Source organism: Diceros bicornis, chromosome 39 (genome assembly GCF_020826845.1).
Source record: "Diceros bicornis minor isolate mBicDic1 chromosome 39, mDicBic1.mat.cur, whole genome shotgun sequence".
NCBI classification, from domain to species: domain Eukaryota; kingdom Metazoa; phylum Chordata; class Mammalia; order Perissodactyla; family Rhinocerotidae; genus Diceros; species Diceros bicornis.
Genome location: NC_080778.1, coordinates 3,664,557 through 3,689,910, shown reverse-complemented (window position 1 = coordinate 3,689,910; position 25,354 = coordinate 3,664,557). Strand labels below are relative to the sequence as shown.

At 37.9% G+C, this 25,354-nt stretch overlaps 1 protein-coding gene across 8 annotated transcripts in view; it reads left to right on the top strand.

The window, feature by feature from the left end:
- AFDN (afadin, adherens junction formation factor) overlaps positions 1 to 25,354 on the top strand; it is a 142,064-nt gene that overhangs the window by 63,412 nt on the left and 53,298 nt on the right. For all 8 annotated transcript variants that reach the window (XM_058533986.1, XM_058533984.1, XM_058533985.1 and 5 more), the window contains 7 exons: positions 3,842 to 3,936; positions 5,105 to 5,367; positions 13,504 to 13,573; positions 17,680 to 17,795; positions 21,923 to 21,984; positions 22,107 to 22,312; positions 25,056 to 25,201. In XM_058533986.1, the coding sequence (XP_058389969.1) occupies positions 3,842 to 3,936; positions 5,105 to 5,367; positions 13,504 to 13,573; positions 17,680 to 17,795; positions 21,923 to 21,984; positions 22,107 to 22,312; positions 25,056 to 25,201 (958 nt within the window). The remainder of the gene's footprint in view (positions 1 to 3,841; positions 3,937 to 5,104; positions 5,368 to 13,503; positions 13,574 to 17,679; positions 17,796 to 21,922; positions 21,985 to 22,106; positions 22,313 to 25,055; positions 25,202 to 25,354) is intronic.

Below are 25,354 nucleotides of genomic sequence, written 5' to 3'. Positions count from 1 at the left end.
ACAAGTGATACTTGTTACCTATTTTGATACTCATATATACTTAAAGTAGAGTCTGAGACTTGTTTTTGTCATTATTTTATTCCTAAAAAGGATTCCTTAACTTTTTCATGTGTTTGTTAATTTCATACTGTAAAATAAAGGAACAATAGAGAGAAAAATGCGTCTCCTTTTTTACCTGATGTGTACAGAAAAATGCATATAATATGACTTATATTAGGTCATCAACTTTGACCAAAGTGTTCTTAGTTTTTATGCCAATTCTATGTGAGGAGAGTTAGGGTTTTTTCCTCCAATAAAGTTAGTGAGAATATGCTCTAAGATTTATGTTTCAATAAGCTACAAAACATTTTTTTTATAGTTTCTTAACTATTTTGTTGGTTCTGGAATGTGAGCTCTGTGGGAGTGTGAATTTGTTCTCACCATTACCTCTAGCACCTAGCACCGTGCCCAGACGTGGGGAGCATTCAGCATCCTTTACATGCGTGAGCCCTTACCCCCTCCCTCCGTCCATTCGTAAATGGTACGGCAAAGAGGAAATATTTAGCACCACAATCAGACTAACTTGCCAAGGTTCACCCTGGGAAGCAACTGAAGGCAAAAGCAGAATTGGATTTATAGAATTACTGTAAAAACAATAGAGTAAAAAAACAGCAATTACAGTAAAAACAAATGTCCTTTAAAAAGTGTTCTTAGGCTCTGTTCATAACGGTCTATTTTCCTTTAATATTTAGAATATTAAAACTTTCTGATACACCTCAGTTAAAAAGAAGCAGACAAGATGCAACACAGCGAGGATAGTGATTTAGGGATGGCAGAGTTGGCAAATAAAGTTCACGACACGTAGATAGATTTGAATTGCAGATAAAATACCAGTTGTTTAGTGTATGTCCCAAATATTGCACATTCGACTGGATTTCATTTAACAGCCCTAAATAGTATTCTAATGTTTGTGCAAAAAGAGAAAGAAGACTGTGTATCCAATTGTTTAATTATATATGCATAAAACAGATTTTGAAGATTTGCTTCTGAGGGGGAGAACTAGACAGGAGGCAGGGAAGGGAAGGGTATGTTTCACTGTATACTTTTTGTATCTTTTGAATTTTGAACCACATGAATATATTACATATTTTTAAGACAAAATTATAAAATTAAAAAAAATGTTTTTAAAACCTTCTGGTAGAAGTACTATTGTGTGTGGTAGGGTTGCTTAGATTTATCTCTACTTTTAAATGCTGCAGCTGTGTTTGAGTTATCTCCTGGAAAGAAAGGTACTCAGGCACTCTGGGCAGAAATTGACTCTTTGTGAATAGCTGTGGAGGAAGGGGAGAAAATTTAAGATTTTTGTTTTAGGCAACAATTTTATACGTTCGTTACTGCCTATGAGATGATCATCATACTTTTAATAAGGAGAGGGAAATGGACTATTACAAGAAGAAGGATGTCAGTTATTTGAACATCACTTGCCTCCCTTTGTCTTTTCTCTCCTGCTTCCCCAAGCTCAAGCCAAACACCATTTTATCTACTGAATCCCATGGCTGCTGTTTAGGTTGTTAAAAATCTATCTATAAAGATTTTGTAAAAAAAAAAAAAAAAATAGAGACTGGGAAAGAAGTGTATTTCTGATCCATCTGTTGATAGATTTCCATTACAGTGAAATGGTAAGAAAGGAGAGACTGGGGAAGAAGTTTATGTTTCTCCCTTTCTCTTTATTTTTCTAAATCTGTTGATGTAGAAAAGTATATAATATCCATTTATTAGCTCACAAGATACCTTTCAGAAGCATTCAAAACTCAGAATATTAATGTGAATTTTTCTTTCACCCCTAAATAGACATATTTTCATGTTCTTGTATTTTTTTATCTTTGTGTTGAAATTATTGTTCTTGATCACTTATTTGCTTTCTTTATAATTCATTTGTGTAATTTCTTTGTGACCATATTGCATTAGTCTGTTTTCTTCATTTTTAGTTAATAATTATTCACAATAATGTATTCACAGTTAATAAATTAAATCTTTATTGAATGCATACTGTGGACCAGACACTGTGCCGAGGGCCAGGATAAAGAGATTTTTTTAAAAACCTAGCCACCAAGGAGCTCAGAGATGGGGGAGACAAGTAACTAGAGATCATCATAAAACATGATTAGTGCATTAAGATGAAATAGTCTGTGGTTCTATGGAGGATGAGAGGGACACATGATATTTCTTGACCGGAGTGTTCATTAAGACTGCCTGTGCAGTTTAAAGCAAGCAAAGTAAACATTCCTAGGGGATTTGAACTCAGCAGGTCCAGAAGGGAACTGCCTGTGTCCAGGGAGAGCCCCCAAATAATTCTGACGCTTCATTTGGATCAGGACTTGGAGTTGAAAATAAACTTGTTTAAAAAATGCTTCAATTGCCACTATGTACAATGAGAATATTCCAGCATGCTGTGAAGCAACATGGATGATGAGCCAATTTTATAATGCATATTACAGATTGGTATCTCGCAAATACCATTTCAGTCTCATTTTACCTTTACCCGGATTTCACAGATTTCTGAAATATTTCAGAAATAGAAAATTTTGTTATTAGAATGTTCTTTTGTGTACTTTAAAAGCAGCAACAGCTGTAACAGAACTTGCATATTCATAGTGTCTTTTGTCTGTGAGAGTTGAGACCACACCACAGCTAAGAGATTTTGCAGTCTAAAACACCGTGTACACTCCAAATGTTTAACTTCTGAAGCTCTCATAGCTTACATTCCTGATCTCAGTGACTGGAGATTTTAACTGGCAACTTCATCAGTGATTCTGAAGGTTATTAAGGCATTAGTGAAGTAGGTCAGGGAGGCTTTACTTGGCCTTTTAAGGAGACTTTGCGTAGCATGTACACAGACTAGGCTGACTGTCACGGCTGTGAGATTGTGTTGTGATTCACTGATTCTTTGAGGCACATTTCCTCGTACGTTAACAACTCTGAAATCAGAATAAGTCTTCGATTGACGTCATCCTGTATAAGACGGAATATAGTAGGTGAGAAGTGAATAAACATATCTGGGTGTAAATGGGACAGATGTCTTGGCAGTGGTTCTTCCTCTTCCTCCTCCCCAAACCATCCCCATCATAGAAATTCATGCACAGGGAAATGAAAAACTTCAACTGTCGTGAAGGTAATTTAAAATGACACAGAATGAAAAACCCAGTCTCCTTTTCTGTCCTTCACCCTAGCTCCATTCCATGGAGCTAAGCACTTGTAACTGTAGTTCTTACTGGAACTTAGTGTCAGTAATGAACGTCAGGATCACTTGGGGAGATTGTTCAGAAGACACATGCTTGGGTCTCATCCTCAAGGATTTGGGTCCAGGAGGTCTGGAATGAGCTATGAAGTTGTACATTTAAAAGGCTGCATTAGTGATTCACTTGTGCCTCGCCAGCCCGTGTGGTGCTGTGTGCCGTAGAGATGGCAGATTTACCGTAGGGAAGGTTCATGTGTCTTTGATGATCTTGATTTGTGAATAGAATTGCTCTTCAAAATCATTAATAAAGATCCAGGGCTGTGTGGTGGAGAAAATTTCTTTTTTTGTCATGAGAAAATGTTGGTATGAATGATGATGTCAGCACCTTAAATTCTATTAAACAGAAGCTTATGTGTTTGTCTTAATTTGAATTTTTTGTATCCAGTAAGTTAAATTGCATGATATAAATTTGGAGAGTTCTTTGATAAGAAATCCTGAGAATTGAGAACTGTAGTGTCATTTCTAAGATAACATTTTGTTTGCTTGCTTTATTTGCTTATTTCAAATAACATGACAAGAACATTAAACTTTGCAAATGAAGCTCTGTTTCTTCTCTTCTCGCAGATGGTTCTGACTCCAGAGATAAGCCAAAGCTTTACCGCCTTCAGTTAAGTGTTACTGAGGTTGGGACAGAAAAGTTCGATGACAACTCTATCCAGGTGTGCAATCACGCTGCAGCTCTAAGCTTCCTTCTGTAATTCTTACATTTCAGTAGGTAATAGCATGTAGCACAGGGCCTGTGACATGGTAGCGAATGCATGAATGGGTAAAAATTAAAGACTTTACATGTAAATAGAAATAACTTGTTTACCCTGGGTCACTTTTCTTTGCTTCAGTATGCAAAGAGCGGAGTGTGAGGTTATGTCCACATTCCACCTCTAGAAACTTGGCGTGGTCACTACATTTACTTTTCTCTGCAAGATGGTGATAATTTTTTGTGTGTGCGTGAGGAAGACCAGCCCTGAGCTAACAGCTGATGCCAGTCCTCCTCTTTTTTGCTGAGGAAGACTGGCCTTGGGCTAGCATCCGTGCCCATCTTCCTCTACTTTATATGGGACGCCGCCATAACATGGCTTAACAAGTGGTGTGTTGGTGCGCGCCCGGGATCCGAACCGGCGAACCCCGGGCCGCCACAGCAGAGTGCACACACTTAACCGCTTGCGCCACTGGGCCAGCCCCAAGATGGTAATAATTTTATAGGTCTGTTTCAGGATAAGGGTGATAATCTATGTGAAGTGCCTGTCCCTGGGTCTGACACCTAGTAGTAGGCATTCAATAAATGACAATTTAAAACGTTAGCTGAATACAGTTCTCAAGTATTTAGTTAAAACAGAGGTTCAGGTGTTCTTTGAGAAAGGAAGGTCAGAGTTCATCACTTCATTGAAGTCGAACTTGGGCAAATCACTCTTCCTCTGTATTCTTGTTGTGAAATGATGGGTCAGATTATTAATGTCATTTTCAATTCTATCATCCCTTCCTTAGCACAGCAGTAAAGCAGGTAAATAGGAATTTGTAATAAGTATCTGTATAGATTTATCCATTAATATCTAATAAATGTGTAAGATGACCATATGCTTTTTAATGCAGAGTTACAATATGCCTTAAATCAAGTTACTGCATGTTGAAAATAAAATGTTCAGGTTTTTTTGACAGTTTTGACAGTGTTTAATTACTTTCATACTACTGGAGGAAAATCCACTAAAGAAAGCACCAAAAATCCAGAGCTTATTAGATTATATTATCATAAAAAGGGAACTCACAGTTTTAAAATTCTGTTTTTTAATACTATGGACTTTATGATGGAAGTTTCTGTGATTTTATTTTTAGTTGTTTGGTTCAGGAATTCAGCCCCATCACTGTGACCTCACGAACATGGACGGAGTTGTCACTGTCACACCAAGAAGTATGGATGCTGAGACTTACGTGGAAGGACAGCGCATCTCAGAGACAACCATGCTGCAGAGCGGGATGAAAGTGCAGTTCGGGGCGTCTCACGTGTTTAAGTTTGTGGACCCCAGCCAGGACCATGCTCTCACAAAAAGACCTGTGGACGGAGGCGTGACGGTTAAGGGTCCCAGACATAAACCTGGGTAATTATTCTACATCAACTTTAAGAATTGTGGAGTGCTCTGATTATGCCTAAAGTAGTCTGAATTAGGCATAGATTATGTTTTTTCATTTTTTATTTTCTTTTAATTTTAAAAAAATCAAAGTGGGGTTTGTGGTTCTGGTTCTTGTTTTGGGTTGGTTTCAGAGGGAAGAAGAAAGAAAGGTCTTGACTTCATCTTAAAATTGGATGTTGCAGCTAGTTTTTAAATGATGTTTAAATTTTGTTTTTTAGCCGATTCTTTAAAACAGTACTTTATTTGTTGTGTGTGAAGAATTATGATCTGAGTGACTGACGTTTTTTGCTGAGGTGTTTTTTCTATTAACTGATAATGAAGCAGATTACGATGTCTTGAGGAATTCAGAGTATTCTGGCTCCACCTAGTGCCCTTCTGAGGACTTGCAGTGTGGGCCTATTAACTGGAAGACAAGAATCCTTACTGACAGTCTAGTAAAGCTTTTTTCTTGGGGCGGGAATAAGACTCCTTTTTGGAAATGACAATTTTAAGAAAAGAATATACTGTTGAGCCACTTTATTATCCATTTTGCAGGTTGATAGGGCATGGACTAGGAAAAAGAGCTGCAGGAGCTTGTCCCTGCTGCTGTTTGGAGTAACCAAGTCTGCTGCAGTAGAAGCTCTCTGCCCCAGGAGCACAGACACAAACGGCTTGGTGGTGGTCTTCTCTCTGTTACCTGTCCTGTTGTTTTGTTCCATGACCTCCTTTGGTTGACCACCCAGAGCTTATACTTGGGGCCAGGTGTGAATTTGTAGAGTTTCTTCGTATTGGTCTTTGGTCAGTTTATCAGCAGTATATCTTCTACTTTGATTGTTCCTGGTGGGTTATCACTGAACTCTGCTTCTTTTTCCATCCTTCATCCGTTCTGAATCCTGGCAAAGGAAAAGGGTGAAAGGCAGATAGTACAATTCAGACCTAATGTCTTTCTCCCAGATGAACACTTTGTAGATTATCACACAGGTTCATTTAGGCAAATTGGATAGTAGAAATTTCATGGGCGGTTTGAGGTCTTCTGTGCCCAGCCTCTTGCACTGAGCTCCAGGTTGCAGCAGAAGACCACACCTCTTAGTTCCCCGAGAAGGCCAGCACGTGCCTTTACTCTCTGCTTCGCAAAATCCATTTCTGTTTGACTCTCTTCCAGCTTTAAACCAAATGTGTATCTAAACTCATCTTTCCGTTCTGTGTCTGGGAGGACCAGTTTTTTTATCTTCCTTTCATTAATAAATCAAGCATTTCCCCATTGCCTGCTCCCCCTTGCCTGCTTGGCATACTTCCTTTCCACGTATTCCTGGGAAGGACAGGGCAAAAGATGCCTGCTTGATATTCTTACTTTCTATTTATTCCTAGGATGTTTCACCGAAGAAATGATCATATGAAACAGTTTGTTCTGATGTGTTGTGTGTTTTCAACAGTACCTGTTGGTTATTGCCTCCCATTTGCAATTGTGCTTCATTTAGTTTTATATTTATTTTGATGATGTTAGTAGTGTTACCGTCCGTACCCGTTGATGTGTATAAACACTATTCTACAAACTGTCTCTGTGCCACTATTACAGTCCATCCTTCAGTTTAGCTTGGAGATGCTTTTCTGTACGTGAGAAAATCAGTCCCCTACTGTTGTTTTGCCGTAATGGTTCTTGCTTTGGAGGCCTGCAGTTGTTTTTTCTCATCATATATTTGTGATCAAGAGCAGAAATCATTTAAGAATATGACTTAGATTTAATTGAGAAGAGTGTGCTGTGAAATTTTATTATTCTGTCATTTTCCTATGAAACTAGTGAAAACTGCTTAGTGGTTGAATATATCACTACTTACGTATCCGTCCATAAATTAAAAAGGACTTTCATTTTTTTATAAACATTACTTTTGTTCTAATGTCAAACTGTTATACAAATTTCTAGGTAGATAGCCCATATATTTTTTTTCATGCATGTATATATATTTTTTTATAAGGTATAATTGTCGTGTAATATTATATTAGCTTCCGATGTACAACATTATGATTCGATGTTTGTATATATTGTGAAATGATTACCACAATAGGTCTAGTTAACATTCGTTACCATAGTTACAAAAATTTTTTTTTTCTTGTGATGAGAACTTTTAAGATTTACTCTCTTAGCAACTTTCAGATATGCAACACAGTGTTATTAACTATAGTCACCATGCTGTACATTACATCCCCTTGACTTATTTATTTTATAACTGAAAGTTTGTACCTTTTGACCCATTTCGTTTGTCTTCCACCCCCTGCCTTTGGCAACTACCAGTTGGCTCTATGTGTCTGTGAGCTTTGGTTTGTTTTTTTTTTTAGATTCCACATATAAGTGAGATCATATGGTATTTGTCTTTCTCCATCTGACTTATGTCACTTAGCATAATGCCCTCAGGGTGCATCCATGTTGTCACAAATGGCACAGTTTCCTTCTTTTTTATGGCTGAATAATATTCCATTGTATATATAGTACATTTTCTTTATGCATTCATCCATCAGTGGACACTTAGGTTGTTTCTGTATCTTGGCTATTGTAAATAACGCTGCAGTGAACATGGGAGTGCATATATCTTTTTGAGTTAGTGTTTGTTTTCTTCAGATGAATATACAGAAATAGAATTGCTGAATCATATGGTAGTTCTATTTTTAATTTTTCAAGGAGCTTCCATACTGTTTTCCATAGTGGCTGCACCCATTCACATTCCCACCAACAGTGCACAGGCCTTCCCTTTTCTCTGTATCTTCGCCAGCACTTGTTATTTCTTGTCTTACTAATAATAGGCATTCTGACAGGTGTGAGATGATATCTCCTTGTGGTTTTGATTTGCGTTTCCCTGATGATTAGTGATGTGAGCACCTTTTCATGTACCTGTTGGCCATCTGTATGTCTTTGGAAAAATTCAGATCCTCTGCTCCTTTTTTATTGGGGTTGTTTGTTTTGTTTCTATAGAGTTGTATGAGTTCTTTCTATATTTTGGGTATTAACCCCTAATCATATATATGATTTGTAAATATTTTGTCCCATTCCATAGGTTGCCTTTTCATTTTGTTGATGGTTTCCTTTGCTGTGTAGAAGCTTTTTAGTTTAATGTAGACCCACTTGTTTATTTTTGTTTTTGTTACCTTTGCTTTTGGTGTCAGATTCAAAAAGTCTTTGCCAAGACCAATGTCAAGGAGCTTACCAGCTGTGTTTTCTTCTAGGAGTTTTATAGTTTCAGGACTTAACATTCAAGTCTTTAATCCATTTTGGGTTAATTTTTTGTATGGTGTAAGTTAGTGGTCCAGTTTCATTCTTTTGCATATGGTGGTCCAGTTTTCCCAACATCATTTATTGAAGAGATGGTCCTTTCTCCATTGTATATTCTTGGCTCCTTTGTCAGAAATTGACTATATATATGTGGATTTATTTCTGGACTCTCGGTTCCATTCCATCGATCTATGTGTCTGTTTTTATGCCAGTACTTTTTTTGTGTGTGTGTGAGGAAGATCAGCCCTGAGCTTACATCCATGCTAAACCTCCTCTTTTTGCTGAGGAAGAGTGGCTCTGAGCTAACATCTATTGCCAATCTTTCTCCTTTTTTTTCCTCAAAGCTCCAGTAGATGGTTATATGTCATAGTTGCACATCCTTCTAGTTGCTGTATGTGGGACTTGGCCTCAGCATGGCCGGAGAAGCGGTGCGTCCGTGCGCGCCTGGGATCCGAACCCGGGCTGCCAGCAGCGCAGTGCACGCACTTAACCGCTAAGCTACCGGGCCCACCAAGCCAGTACTATTTTGATTACTGTTTTTGTTGTTAGTGCTGTTGAGTGGATTCCAACTCCTAATGCCCCTGTGGACAGCAGAGTGGAACCCTGCCTGGTTTTTTTTGCACCATTCTCTCTTACCTTCTGGCGCTATATTAGACAGTGCTCTGCTACTATTCATAGGATTTTCATGGCCAGTTTTTGGAAGACCAGGTCCTTCTTTCTAGTCTGTCTTAGTCTGGAAGCTCTGCTGAAACCTGTCCAGCATGGATGAACCTGCTCTGAAATACCAGTGGGATAGATTTCAGCATGACAGCAACGTGCAGCCACTACAGTATGACAACCAATAGACAGGTTCCCTGACCAGGAGATGAACCCGGGCTGTGGCGATGAGAGCGCTGAATCTTAACCACTTGACACCAGGGATGGCCTTTGATTACTGTAGCTTTGTAATATAGTTTGAAATCAGGGAGTGTGATGTCTGCAGCTTTGTTTCTTTTTCCAGCTTTTGCTATTCGAGGTCTTTTGTGGTTCCATACAAATTTTAGGATTGTTTGTTCTATTTCTGTGAAAAATGCCATTGGAATTTTGATAGGGATTCCTTGGAATCTGTAGATTGCTTTGGGTAATATGGACATTTTAACAATATTAATTCTTCCAGTCCATGAGCACGGAATATCTTTCCATTTATTTGTGTCTTCAGTTTCTTTCATCAGTGGCTTATAGTTTTCAGAGTACTAGTCTTTCACCTCTTTGGTTAAATTTATTTCTTAGTATTTTATCCTTTTTGATGTAATTGTAAATGGGATTGTTTTCTTAATTTTTCCTTCTGGTAGTTCGTTTTTAGTGTATAGAAATACAACAGATTTTTGTGTATAGATTTTGTATCCTGCAACTTTACTGAATTGGTTTATTAGTTCTAACAGTTTTTAGTGTGGAGTCTTTAGTGTTTTCTGTGTATAATATCATGTGATCTGCAAATAGTGACAGTTTTACTTCTTCCTTTCTGATTTGGATACCATTTATTTCTTTTTCTTGCCTAGTTGCTCTGGCTAGGACTTCCAATACAGTGTTGAATAAAAGTAGTGAGAGTAGGCATCCTTGTCTTGTTCCTGATCTTAGAGGAAAAACTTTCAGCTTTTTACCATTGAGTATGATGTTAGCTGTGGGCTTGTCCTATATGTCATTTATTATGTTGAGGTACAGTCCCTCTATACCTATTTTGTTGAGAGTTTTTATAAATATCATAAATGGATGTTTAATTTTGTGAAATGCTTTTTATGCACCTGCTGAGATGATCATATGATTTTTATTCTTTACTTTGTTAATGTGGTGTATCACATTGATTGATTTGTGGATGTTGAACCATCCTGGCATCCCTGGAGTAAATCCCACTTGATCATGATTGTGTGATCCTTTTAATGTATTTTTTTTTTTTTTGTGAGGAAGATCAGCCCTGAGTTAACATCCATGCTAATCCACCTCTTCTTGCTGAGGAAGACCGGCTCTGAGCTAACATCTATTGCCAATCCTCCTCCTTTTTTTACCCCAAAGCCCCAGTAGATAGTTGTATGTCATAGTTGCACATCCTGCTAGTTGCTGTATGTGGGACGCAGCCTCAGCATGGCCGAACAAGCAGTGCGTAGGTGCGCACCCGGGATCTGAACCCCGGGCCGCCAGTAGCGGAGTGCGCGCACGTAACCGCTAAGCCACGGCGCTGGCCCTTTTTAATGTATTTTTGAAATTGGTTTGCTAATATTTTGTTAAGGATTTTTGCATCTATGTTTATCAGCGATGTTGGCCTATATAATTTTCATTTCTTGTGGCATCCTTGTCTGGTTTTGGTATCAGGATAATGCTGGCCTTGTAAAATGAGTTTGGAAGAATTTTTTCCTCTTCTATTTTTTGAAGAGTTTGAGTAGGATTGATATTAACTGTTCTTTGAATGTTTGGTAGAATTCACCATTGAAGCTGTTTGGTCCTGGACTTTTGTTTGTTGGGAAGGTTTTGATTACTAATTCAGTCTCCTTACCTAGTAATTTATGATGTTCACATTTTCTGTTTCTACATGAGTCAGTCTCGGTAGGTTATATGTTTCTAAGATTTATCCATTTCTTCCAGGTTGTCCAGTTTGTTGGCATATACTTGTTCATAGCAGTAGCTGAAGGTTTGTCAATTTGTTTATCTTTTCAAAGAGCCAGCTCTTAGTTTCAGTGATCTTTTCTCTTGTCGTTTTAGTCTCTACTTCATTTATTTGCACGTTGGTCTTTGTCATTTCCTTCCTTCTAGTAACTTGGGGCTTTGTTCTTCTTTTTCCAGTTCCTTGAGGGCCACATGATACATGTATTGTTAACTGCAGATTTCAGGGTCTGTGGCTTCGGAGCCTTAGTGGTGGTATTCTAGCAAGGTAGCACAGTTTGATATTGATGGTCAGTTTGGGAATTTCAGGGACTTCTGATGACCCATCGATTCATTTATGTATTCATCTAGTCTTCATTCATTGAGCACGTGTGTCATGTGGCATTGCGCTGCGTGCTGAGGTGACCAAGAGATGGTTCTTATACACAAAGGTCATACTTGGACAGTGTCATCAAAGTCATAAATAAAGTCACTTTGTAATTGTTCACATATCCAGAATGCAGTACAAATGAGTCCATGTTAAACTTGAAAGTTTTGATAGGTTTAAAGAAAAAAATAAAAGAGCTTTGCATGGTGTTGAGTAAATTTGTTATTCTAGGATGATAATTACAAATGGAATCAAGAAGGCTTTGGTTCTATTCCTGTACATCCATAAGAGGAAGTTAAGGACAAGTAAGGTGTATGTGTAGCTTTGATAGATGAAAGAGGGAGGAGAACTATCATATTTCCTATTTTAATTGTTAGAGACAAAATAACTGAATTTCTCCTTCAAACCAGTGGAAACCAGCAGAACATTTTCTATGTTTTGTGGATATCTTGGTGACAGAGGATAACTATTTAATTTCAAAAAACTTTGTAATGTATTGCATGAAGTCATGTCCAGAAAGTTGATATTTAGCCTTCAGTAAAAGCTTTTAGTTTTCTCAAAAGCTACTATTTTGAAGTGTAATATTATTTTGTAGTCTAAGATGATTTTCTTTTCCTAGTGATGGAGTAGAAGAGGAATTTGTACCTGCTTTTCTAGTTTGAAAAATTGTTTTGGGGGGCGAGCCAGGTGGTGTAGTGGTTAAGTTCACCTGCTCACCTTTGGCAGCCTGGGGTTTGCAGGTTCGGATCCCAGGCACAGACCTATGTACCGCTCATCAAGCCATGCTGTGGCGACGTCCCATATACAAAGTCTAGGAAGATTGGCACAGATGTTAGCTCAGGGCTAATCTCCCTCAGCAAAAAGAGGCAGATTGACAACAGATGTTAGTGCAGGGCTGCTCTTCCTAACCAAAAAAAAAAAGTGTTTTGAACTTCTGCATCACTTTCTGGTTTCATTCTATAGATTGGGCTTGAATAAAAGATTCAAATTACCATAGTGCTTTGAAATTAAACCATGTATTTTTGGAATATTGTAACAAAAGAGATTTTCATTCTTTTTGATTATTTTGTGCAGAAGCCCAGGAAATTTAATCATCCTGTTGGTTTCCAGGTTTTTAGGGCTCTTTTCCCCCTTTGCTTGGGCCTCTTTCATGGGCTGGGACCAGTGGATTGCATTCCTTCTTCATTCATACCAAAGAACGGTGGCTTACCTCAGGTCATTGACTCGTTAAAATGAAACTTTGTTTATATTCTGAATTAATGTTTTTATAATGATGATTTTAATAGTTTTGGTATTTTTAGATATTTAAAAAAATTGTTTAAACTAGAATAACTCTTGATCTGATTACTAACATTATCAAAAATTTTCCCATTCTTTATTTGTAGCGTAAGTAGTCGATAAGTTTTTAAAAAATCATCACACTGGCTTTTAGCCTGGAGGGCAGCTCCCTCTGTGCCTTGTCCTCCCTGTGAGCACTGTCGTCTTCCCTGTGTCCACAGGTGGGCCTGCGGCACCCTAGATGTCTCGACTTCGTTTACGTGTTGTTTGCAGCCTACAGAGATCTACGTGATGAAACAGCTTGCTTTTTTTCTTTATGGTTGCTTTCAATTTATTGTTATTAAAGTGTAGTTTTAAAAAATATGGTCTTGAGAGTATTCAGCATACATCAGTAAGGAAAGTTCATAAAGTTACAACAGTTTTTTTATTCTTTAACTTTATATGCTGAAACTAAAATGATTTCTTGAAGATCTTTGAACATTGGGATATTTAACTAACTGTTCCTTTTGTATATAAAAGAAGAAGCTATGCCTTGTCATTTGAGAATGATTAATCCTATGTATTTCTTTTTTTATCCCAACAGAGTTGTTCAGGAGACAACTTTTGATTTAGGAGGAGATGTTCATAGTGGAACAGCATTACCAACAAGCAAGGTGGGTGACTGTATGTTAACCTGATAGGACAGTGTTTTTTAACATTATAAGACACCGTGGATGAATTATTGATAATATGCTCATGAAACTTGTAAAAACAGACTTCATGGTGGTCTCTCAGTGTGGGTTGTCCTAATCTGTTGTGTTCTCTCTTAGTGACACATAGATGACGTTAGCTGCCTGTCTTTTCCCGTTAAGGCCAGGGAAATGGTGCTTTCTTCTAGGCACTGTGTCCCAGGCTTATCTCGTGTGTAACCATCCTTCTCGGTCCAGTGACCCCTGAAGATAGTGGACTCCTGCTTGTGTTAACCCTTAGCTTAGGTCCTAGCTCCCACCTGTCACCTAGTCTTTCCTTCTCAGACACTTGACTTTCACAGTTATTCCTTACCTGTTGCATAATCAGTTTATTTCCGTCCTCGTTTTGGTTATCTATTGCTGGGTAACAACTACCCCAAAACTCAGTGAAGTCTGCAGCCAGTTTGTTTATTTATAGTTTATGCAGTGTGGTTTGGACTCAACTGGACAGTTCGTTTGCTGGTCTTGGCTGCATTCAGCTAGTGGGTTAGTTGGTGGCCAGGCTGTGCTGGGACACAGGGACGGCTAGGCCTCCCTGTCTTCTTGTCATCTCAGGTCCTCTCCGTGGACCTCTCACCCTGTCATCTCTTCATGGGGCAGCCAGACGTCCTGGTGCCTCACAGGAACCACAGAATTTGCAGGCCTTCCTGAGGCTTGGGCCTGGAGCTGCTTCCTCCACCTTCCATTGGTTAAAGCAAAGCACAGGCTCAGCCCAAATTCAGAGGAAGGGGCCCCTCAAGGTGTGTGGTGCATTGGAGCCATGACGCAGCGAACTGCTACAGTCCGGGACCTTCTCAGTAGCATCAGAACATTCAACAGTGTCTCCTGTTTCTAAAACCCTTACTGTACCCTCCAGCTGTTGCCCCCAGTTTTCTACTCCTGTTCACAGCATGATTTCTTGAAGAAATAAGCTTTGGTTGCTGTGTCCACTTCCTATAACTCCATCTTCTTTCCTCGGCTCCCATTTGGCTCCTGTCCCTTCGTAGGGACCGTGTCAGTCGTGGGCACTGATGACCTCCAGATTGCTAAGTCCAGTGTTTGTTTTCCGTCTGTCTTCACTAGGTCACCACTTGCTCAGTGCACTTTTCTTCTTTCGGCTTCCTGGGTATCTCTCCCGATTCTTCCTGCTACGTGTGCTCATTCCTCCTCAGCCTGATTTTTTGTTTCCTCCTCCTCCTTCGATTCCTCCTCCTCTGCTTGACTTCTAAAATTTGAGGGGACCGAGGTTTCAGACCGGGGCCCCTTCTCTTCTGTGATATATGTTCCCTAGGTGGTCTTACGCAGTTGCCTTATTACGCAATTGTTAAAATACCGTCTATCTGTTAATTACTCCTGCTCTCTTTGGTCCTGACCTTTCCTGACTCCAGAGTCTTGCTTGACATATCCATGAGGATGTCTAACATACTTCAAATTTAACGTAACTAAAAAAACACTAGATTTTCTTTCTCAAACATCCTTCTTTCCCTGATCTTTCCCCATTTAAATAAATGATACCCCATCCACGGCGTTGCTCAAACAGAAATCTGTCACAAGTTATCCTTGGTTCCTTTCCTTTTCTCAACCTCTACATCCACCCATTGGCAAGTTCTGTGTGCTCTACCTCTGGAGTAGCACGCAAGTGTCTGCCTTTCTCACTGTCGCTGTAAGACAGTGGTCTGCTTAGGCTACAGTTGTCACCTGGTGGGAGTACTGCAAGTGTCTTAGCAGCCCCTCTTCTGTCCCGTCATTCTCCTCCCAGCAGCCAGACTGATGTTTGAAACATGGAAATTAGGTTCTCTTACTGCCCTGCTTCCAAAGCCCCCGGTGGCTTCTTATCCCATATATCGCACAGTCTTCACTGACTTGCACAGCTCCTTACGACCTGGCCCAGCCTTCCCTCTCATCTTAGCGTGTGCTGGCCGTGGCTCCGTTACTGCACGCGGGCCACACTGGTGTCTGTTCCCTGAACGCCTGCCTCTTTCCCATCCGAAGACCGAGCGTATTTGCTCTTCCTCGAATGCTCTTTCCTCTGGTTTTCACGTGGCGTCCCTTCTTATCTCAGACCTCAGCTCAAGTCACTTCCTTGAAGAAGTCTTCTTTGAGCATCCAGCCACTATTACAATGCCTTATTTTAAATTCTTTGTGCAGCCTTTATTACCATCTGATACTTCTCTTCTTTGTTGATCGACTGTAGACTGTGAGCTCTGTGTAAGTAGGGGTTAGTGCTCAATATGTTCACTAGGTACTTCTGGTGCTTACAAGAGTGCCTGGTACGTAGAAGATCTGCTGAGTAATTGAATGAATAAATACTCTTGGAACCAAATATACCTCTCTTCAGTTTCTTATAAATATGTGTAGTTAAAATACAAAACTTGATAAATTGAGAAAAAAATGAAAATCATTTATCCACAACTTTTAGTTAGCTAATGTTAACATTTTGATGGGTATTTTTCTGAAATCTTTATGCGTGTATGTGTGTTTATTTATACATTTTAACAATTAAATCTCTCTCTCACACACACACACACACACATTCACACTCACACACACTCCTTTCTGTCCTGCTTCCTTTAGCTGTTACTTTGTGAGCATTTCCTTTGAAAATCATTTAAAAACAAGCTAAAACTGTTCTGTAATATGTTAGCACATAAACATACCATAATGTGTTTATCCATTGCCTTACTATTATTCATTTATAAGAATTTTTTGTAGTCTAAGTATTGCCGTTCACTGACCAAGCAGTTTTTTTTCTATAAATATATCTATGGAAGTAATTATTGTGTATGAGTATATATATTTACAAGCAGAATGGTCATGAGACTCTATACTGACGAACATTTTAAACAATATAACAAAAGATTGGTTTAATGAACTATGATGAATAGACAACAAAATGTTATAAGGCCATTACAATTCTGTAATGTAAAAATAATACTGTAAGATGTTTATAACATATGAAAAAGTATTTTTTGCAAAGTAGGTTTTATCATCTCATTTATGGAAAATAGGAAAAACTGGAAAGATATGTACAGCACAATGTTAATCTCTAGTTGGTAAGGCAAGGAGGATTTTTATTTACTTATCTATGTTTAATTTCCACAGTAAACAGATGTAATAAAAAACTTACACAGGGTCCGGCCTGGTGGCGTAGTGGTTAAGTTCGCGTGCTCCGCTTCAGCAGCCTGGGGTTTGTGGGTTTGGATCCCGGGCATGGACTGACGCACCACTTATCAAGCTATGTTGTGGCAGGTGTCCCACGCATAAAATATAGGAAGATGGGCACAGATGTTAGCTCAGGGCCAATCTTCCTCAGCAAAAATGAGGAGGGTTGGCAACAGACGTTAGCTTGGGGCTAATCTTTCTCACCAAAAAAAGAAAAAAAGAACACTTAAAATTTTAAATACAATGGATTTCTTTATATACGTTTTTTGATTCTGTTCTGATGGTTTTCTTAATATAAATAACTCATTCTTTTTGTCTGCCATAGGTTGGTTAGGAATGTGTACTGTTTGGAAGGACTTAAATGTACTGTATTGAGTTGCTATATATGTGGTTTTTCCCTGTGTTGATTAAGGACAAGAAATAAACCAGTTTCTGTACTGAATTCTTCATTAGGTATTGAGCTATAATGAGCAGATTTTTAAATCCTTTCTTAAAACTAACAAATAAAGACCCTAACTCTTCATATTGTACATATTCTCTCAGCTCTGTCCTGATTTGAGAGAGCTTTTTGGAATAAAGTCATTATTATTACTGTACTTTTTGAAGAAACCTTGTGTATATGTCACTTTTGCATGCCTGTCTTTTAAAGCCAACTTCTAGCTCTCTAAAAAGGAAAGTGGCTATGTGTTTTCTTATTCTTTTAACGACAGTGTGTTTTGGGGCATGCCACTGTGGATGACATCCTCAGCATTGCTGTGCCTTTTTGTGGTCTGTGCTCATCGTCCCCTGCGTGGCAGCGTTGTATCAGATCTTCACCTGCAGCACTGAGTGTCAAGCTTGGTTGGGCTGCATGGTGTGTTTAAACGCCCTGTATTTTCCCCTTGGCCTAGAGTACCACAAGACTGGACAGTGACAGAGTACCGTCTGCCTCCAGCACAGCGGAGCGAGGGATGGTGAAGCCAATGATCAGAGAACAGCAGCAGGATTATCGCAGGCAAGAAAGCAGGTAGGAAATATTTTCATTTTTCATTATGAAAGAAGTAAAGTGTTTTTAGGGAGGGTTTTGGATAAAGATTGAATCTATAGGGCTTTAGCTGACATTTTTAGAAGGTTAGCAATATTTTTAAGAATATTTCGTTTTCATGTTATTGAATTGAAAAAAAATGCTTCATCAACAATTGTGTCCCTTACTGATGTGCCTGCCACAGTGTGACTCAGTTGAAATAGAAGGCTCGTTGAATTAAAATGTTTCTATTTTAAATGTGCTACTGGTGGAGAAAGGAGAGTTTTTATAGGATTTTAATATTTGATAATTTTTATATTTAGATAAAACTAGTTATTTCATCCATTTCTAGAAGAAATCCTTACATGTTTAAAAATGCACAGAGCCCAAAATGATTTTGAAGTAGAGTTTCTAAGAATTATGGAGTTTCCAGTTACGATGTCTTGTGCTCTGATGCGGTGTGTCTCCCTGTTGAGAGAGATGGTGGATGAATTGTTTTTTTCTTCTGGCATAGTTCTTGCCTAGCTTTTTTGAACAGAGAAATTATACCTTTTGTTATTTCCTTTTCTTATGATTTTTAGGTGTATGTCACCTTAATAAAGGTGAACTCTAAATTGTGAACTCTAAAATTGTTTAAATGTGGAAAGTAATGTCAGTACCTCAAACACGGTAGTTAAATAATAGATGGTGAGTTCCAGATGCAGGTTAGTTTAAACTGCAGCATTGTTTGGTGCTGAGCACTTCTACTGTAGGGCTCTAAATGTACTCAGACAGAAATAGGGAAATATAGTGTGAGTATTTTATCATATTCTCATTATCAGCAGTGAAATTGGGAGCTGTCATCTTTTTCGTGCTATCCAGATTTTTGATGAGGCCATTCTGACTGTTCCCTTTCACAGATCCAGTAACTGAGGCATTAGCTGAGGTGGGTGACTTGCCCAAGGTCACTTATCAGTTCAGTGACAGGCTACTGATACAGTTCTTTCATTTTCCATCTCCCAGCAGGGGGCACTGTTTATCATAAGATTTTAATATCATTCATCACAGTAATTAAATTTATAGATTCATATGGGAATCTCAGGTTTTTACCTTGTTTTTATTGTGGGCTTTTGGTTAGTCAAGATTTTTGTTGACTATGTGAGTTTTTTTAGATGTAATAATAAATAGCCTACTTTCTGTAGACTGTTTCTGGTGGTGTATTCTAGAGTGAGATGTTCAGAATGGTCAATTAGTATTGTGAAGGAGTACCTCTGTTTCTTTATAAGGTGATTGAAGAGGTATGTATCATAGTTCTTAGTCCATAAATATTTGAATGAGTGAATGAATTAAGCGATTGGGGAGGGGAAGTTATTCGGGTAGTGCTTTAGGATATGCAAAATTAATAAGTATAGTATGTTAATATAGTGTCAATAGCCATATGATGGTGAATTGTATGTCAGAAATTATTTTATTCTGTGAACATATATTTTAATTAATTTTTTGCAACGTCAGATTATTGTACTTTGCAAAGACTTATTAAAGGTTTTATTTGAACTATAAAATATGTTATTTTGTTGATATTAAGACAGTGATGGAAACATGATTATTCCCATTTTTAGTCTTTGTGTTTTTCACATATACAATATTGGTATGAGCAATACTTAAATAATGTAACTCATACAGCCATGCACTGCATAACGACGTTTCAGTCAACAATGGACCACATATATGACGGTAGTCCCATAAGTACCATATAGCCTAGGTGTGTAGTAGGCTATACCATCTAGGTTTATGTAACTACACTCTGTGATGTTTCCACAATGATGAAACAGCCTAATGAAGCATTTCTCAGAATGTATCCCTATTGTTAAGCGACACATGACTATATTTGTAAAAATCTAAGTTGCTTTAATAAGCATGTTTAAAACACTAATTTTAGTCAAGGAAAAATCCTTTTGAATGATGAGAGTGACTTTTAAATTATCAGTGATATTTTAAAATTTTTTTCAGTGAGAATTTAAATTCCTTATTTTGACTAGGTTTGTTAAGTTGATGAAACATAAACAATTGGTAAAGTTTATCCAGGTTCGTTTTATGGATATTAAATTGAAAATAACTGCTTATCTGCAATTTTATTTTATTTTTATTTATTTATCTATTTTTTTGTGAGGAAGATCGGCCCTGAGCTAACATCTGCCAATCCTCCTCTTTTTGCTGAGGAAGACTGGCCGTGGGCTGACATCCATGCCCATCTTCCTCTGCTGTATATGGGACGCCGCCACAGCATGGCTTGACAAGCGGTGCATCGGTGCACTCCCGGGATCCGAACCGGGGGACCCTGGGCCGCCATAGCGGAGCGCGCGCACTTAACCCTTGCGCCACCAGCCCGGCCCCATGATTGTCATTTTAAATCAGAAACAAATTGGGCCTGGCCTAGTGGCGCAAGCGGTTAAGTGCGCGCGCTCCACTGTGGCGGCCCAGGGTCACCCGGTCCCTGCACCGCTTGTCAAGCCATGCTGTGGCGGCGTCCCATATACAGTGAAGGAAGATGGGCATGGATGTTAGCCCACGGCCAGTCTTCGTCAGCAAAAAGAGGAGAATTGGCAGACGTTAGCTCAGGGCCGATCTTCCTCACAAAAAAATAGATAAATAAGAAACAAATCCAAATATCCTGATAACTATGTTGACTTTCCATCTCACTGTATATAAAGATTTATTTGAATAAATATTGACCTCAGTTTGGTTTGAGCCAATATTTAACTCAATAGCTATTTCATTCCAGTGTAAAGTCATTATAATCCCCGCTATTTAATTTTCAGTTATGTTTGCAGAAAGACAAAACAAATAAAGGCAAATTGCTTTGCTGTCAATGTTAATTTTCTTATCTTTTCAAGGATAGATTTTTGAAGAATTTTTCTTGATTATCTCTGTTAAAGTTGAACTAAAATGATAAAGATATTAAACTGTTAAGGAAACTAATCATTTGCCTATTTGTAATTTTGGGGTGCGGGGGCTAATATACAAATGTTATACATAAACTATAAGCTAGTAGCAAACTAACATAAGTAATAGTTAAATTGCTTGAAATTCTGATCACATGTCTAAGTGAAAGAGTGGTTAAACTGAATGTTGTCCATTGAGAAAAGTATAAATCTATTAAGAAGAGGAGATCCAAACTGGATTTGTAATTATTTATCTTACACATTTTAGAAAGTCTGTGCTTCCTAATGGCTTTCAGATGTTTTTGACTACAGTGCATGACACAAAGTTGTGTTTCACATTGTGCCTGGTGGACACATACCCACGTTTGTACATATTTATAACTGGGAGAAGACCTCCACCTGATAGCCTACCAGTGGGGGCAGAGTGACCCACTGTTTGGACAACTCTTTTATAGAAATAGAAATGTTCCTAACCTTTGAATTAATTTGATCCTGAATGCCTGGAAATATATTAACAGTAGTACAATGCTAGTTCTTAGAAATGTCCCAAATTATAGTTTCTCTTTGTTTATATGTTTTGGCAGTTTCTTATTTTTGTAGCATCAGGTTAAATGATGAAAAATACCTGAAATTTATGTGACTTTAAGAAGAAATGTGAGTGAGTAGGTTGTCTTTTTTTAAGACAAGCATCACTCTGAGAGTTGAAAAATGCTAATACTGAATGGCTGAAGGGGCCCTTCAGGGATCGTCTTGTCTAACCTTTATCAGGAGAGAAAGACAATGTCTAACTCTTACAAAGTTTTCATCTTTCATGTATGAGAGCTCCGTGTCAAGCTCAGCGTGGTTTAGATTTTCTGTATGTCTCCTGGCAGTCACTTGAGCCATCACTGCAGCAGGTGCCTGACAGCCTGGTCTCTACTCCTGCACAAAGTCTTCATTAATAATAGAGACTCGTGGTCAGATCTGTTCTCAGGACGGAAGCAGATACTTCAGGGAACTGACCTCTGTGAGGAGCTGGGACGTGATCACTCCCAATACGCTCATTGTAATATTCAAATGGATTACATAGGAAAATGAGGCATTGCATTGGGCTTTTGTTATTTGAAAAAACTATATAGAGATTTAAAAGATAGTTGCAGAAATCTGCACAGGTTGTCAGTGATGTTATTAGCTACCTGATTTTAAGAGATGGCAACTTTCTTCTTTTAGAACTCAGGATGTTCCTGGGCCTGAACTGATATTGCCTGCAAGCATTGAATTCAGGGAAAGTTGTGAGTAATTTCAGATTCCATTGTTAGTGAATTATTTCTTGTTCCATTTTTCTCCATCTGATTTTCATGGTTTTTTTGTTCTTTTTCTTCTTCTTTTGTTCTTTTTTGAAATCTTTTCACAGCTGAAGATTCCTTTTTATCTGCCATTATCAATTATACCAATAGCTCTACAGTCCATTTTAAATTGTCCCCTACGTATGTATTATATATGGCCTGTCGGTATGTATTGTCAAGCCAGTACAGACCTGATGTCAGTCCTACAGAACGTACGCATAAGGTGATTGCAATAGTCAACAAGATGGTGAGCATGATGGAAGGAGTGATCCAGGTAAGCTTCAGCCTGCAAAGCCGCACCGCTTCAGTCGTTGTGGTTATAATTTTTACATCAGTTAAGTCAGTTTCCTTAATGTGTCAGATTTGGTTACATGTTTGACTTTATCTTAAGAATTTTTTCCTATAATAAAGGTATATAAATAGTATTGAAAATTGTATAGCTTTAAAAGTTGAGAAGAATTACAAACTTTTCTATTTCTTTCCTTTCAAACTTTAGAATAAGGAGAAGGTAAACTTTATGTGGTAACATAGTTATGAAAAAGACTCTTAAAATTGCAATAGTTGTTGTGAGAAAGTATTCAGAATTGTGGGGTTTCTTAGAACTTTTTAAAAAATAATTTGTTGAGATGAAGTTCACATAACATAAAATTAACTATTTTAAAGTGAATGATTCAGTAGCATTTGGTACATTCACAGTGTTGTACAGCCACCACGTCTATCTGATTCCAGAACTTTTCCATCACCCCAAAGTAATATTCCTTGCCCAGTAAGCACCTTCTCCCCAGTACCCCTTCCACCAGTCCCTGGCAACTGCCTTCTTAGAATTTTCTAATGGTTATAGAAAGGCGTTTGCTTTTTATGATGAGCCTGCTGTGATGTTGGTAGCATGTGTCTGCGTTTGTTGTCATAGCACGTGTGCAGGTGTAGTGCACGTCGTGCTGTTTCTTCTTGCGATGAAACTCAGGTTCAGATTCTTTCATAGACCTGTTTAGAAATTCGGGAAGTAAGGGCGTTCTCTTGGTAGAATGATTTATTTCCTTTAAGTACTTTCTATCTATAGTTGATAAAATTGGTGTACTAGTTTTCCAACCTTCAGATAATTTGAAGATTTACTCTTTCAAGTCCTTAAAGTTAAGTTTACAAATCTTTAAAAATTTTTCCTAAATCACTTATCAGTACTGTTATTCAAGCTATAACACTCTAGTTTTGTGATGTTAAGTAACATGATTAGATGGTTTGGTGGTTTTTTCTCCTGTCAGCAGACAGGAGGCAAGTTAGTTGAGGCAAACTAATCTTTTAATTCCCTCAGAATTGTTTTAAAAGGCCAGAATTTTTCAAGAAATGTTTCTTTTATGTTTGAGTGGTTAGCATATGAATTTGGTGGGTTTTTTATTCTTTTACCCAAGTGAAGAAATAGATAAAAAGGAAAGCCATTTGTATACCATTTTGTCACTCTTATTATTTTATAAACAAACGTGGATTTCCTTTTCAGTGTTCATTCAGAGCCATTGTCTGTCTTCCATCATGTTTGGATTTCTAAAGCCTATTTCAAATTATGGAACTCCTATCATCAAACTACTTTTGAGAGACTTTTCCTTATTGAACTTAAACTAGTTAGTGAAATCACCATTATCAAAACAAGTCTTTTAAACTTCGGATTTAGGTTTAGTATGTGATTGGAGGAATCTTAAAGTTTTAGGAAAAAACTGCAGTAGTGAATAATTTAAATTCTTTAATTTGTAAAAACCTATTTTCAGAAAACAATTTACTCCTTTTTAGTATAGGTAAAAGTTTTTTATACATTTTTAAATTCTCAACTTTTATTTTTATTGTTTCTGTTGGTCTTTCCTGTCTCTTTCATTCTTATTAATTAATCCAGGGGAATAGCTCATCTTTATGTACTTTTGAGTAGTCAAACACACAATATCATTAAAAGACATTAAGAAGTCCTTCCTTTGTAAATCTTTTAAAGAGATCAGTATGTTCATGTGTTTATTGTAACATCTTTATAAACTCTCTAGGAATTCACTTAGTTATTGTGCCAGTGTTAAGAACATAAAACTAATCCTTTATGTCACTTCCAAAACTGCTTCAGAGCCATAAATGAATATGTACTTTGGGAATAACATAACTAAGTGTTGTACCTTCATATCGTACCTTCATATTAGTGTTTTGATTTTTTTAAACTATCATGATTGTTTACAAGTTTCTTTCTCTCGTTCTGCTTGATTTCCCCTCGTCTGTTTTTCTGCAGGAAGTAGACCAGGTTGATCAGGTAGGACATACTGCTGGGAACTGATCCTAGCTATGTTGGCTTAGCTGAGTTTCTCATGCTGCTTCCATGTCAAAATACGATACTACAACTGGACTGAACAGTTCATAACACTCATTCAGCAACTGAAACATGCAGTACTAAAATCCTTTTTTGACTGTGCAACCTTTATCAGCATTTCATAATTTCTGCTTAATGCACTTCAGTGTGGATATGAAATGACCAAAGTTCTGTTTCTTCTCTTTATTGTTTATCCTTGGTTCCTATTCTTTGGATCTCATCTGAGGTTGCCTGGCCTGCACATGTGGTCGGGAGATGATGCGATAGATCAGTACTTGATACCGAGTTGCTTGCTGTCCAAGCCGGTGACTACGAGTATCAGGGTGGCTGTGGGTAACCATGGATACATGTGTGTATACTTCACAGATTACCAGATAATGCACAGTCTCCAATTTGGCCTTGTATTATTTGATATCTCCATTTCTCCACTGACAACATAAATTGTAGCTAATTAGATCCATATGTCTATGCCTGAATCCTAAGAAGAAGCTGCAGTGGTTGTTTGTTTTCCATTGCTGTGCATGCACCCAAATTCCTTTGCACATATCTGGTATCTGTGGTAAATACCTTGGTGAGAATGGGAAGGTACTGGTCTATCTTCAGCAGCTTTTCAAGAGCATTCCTTTTTATTTCTGTTACTTTGGTTTGTCCTGTGGTTGCTTATGGAAATGTGTTCTGTCTACAGAAACAGAAGAATATTGCAGGGGCTCTTGCTTTCTGGATGGCAAATGCGTCTGAACTTCTCAACTTCATCAAGCAGGACCGAGATCTCAGTCGAATCACACTGGATGCCCAAGACGTTTTAGCACACTTGGTTCAAATGGCGTTTAAGTAAGGAACACGTTTTTGGAGATGACACTATTCTATAAAGATTTAAATCATATGTTGTCTTTGTAAATTTTCAAAACTAATTTTAAAGGTTTTTATTTACCCTAATTAAAGATGAATATCAAGAAACATAAATAACCATATGCAAAATTTGTT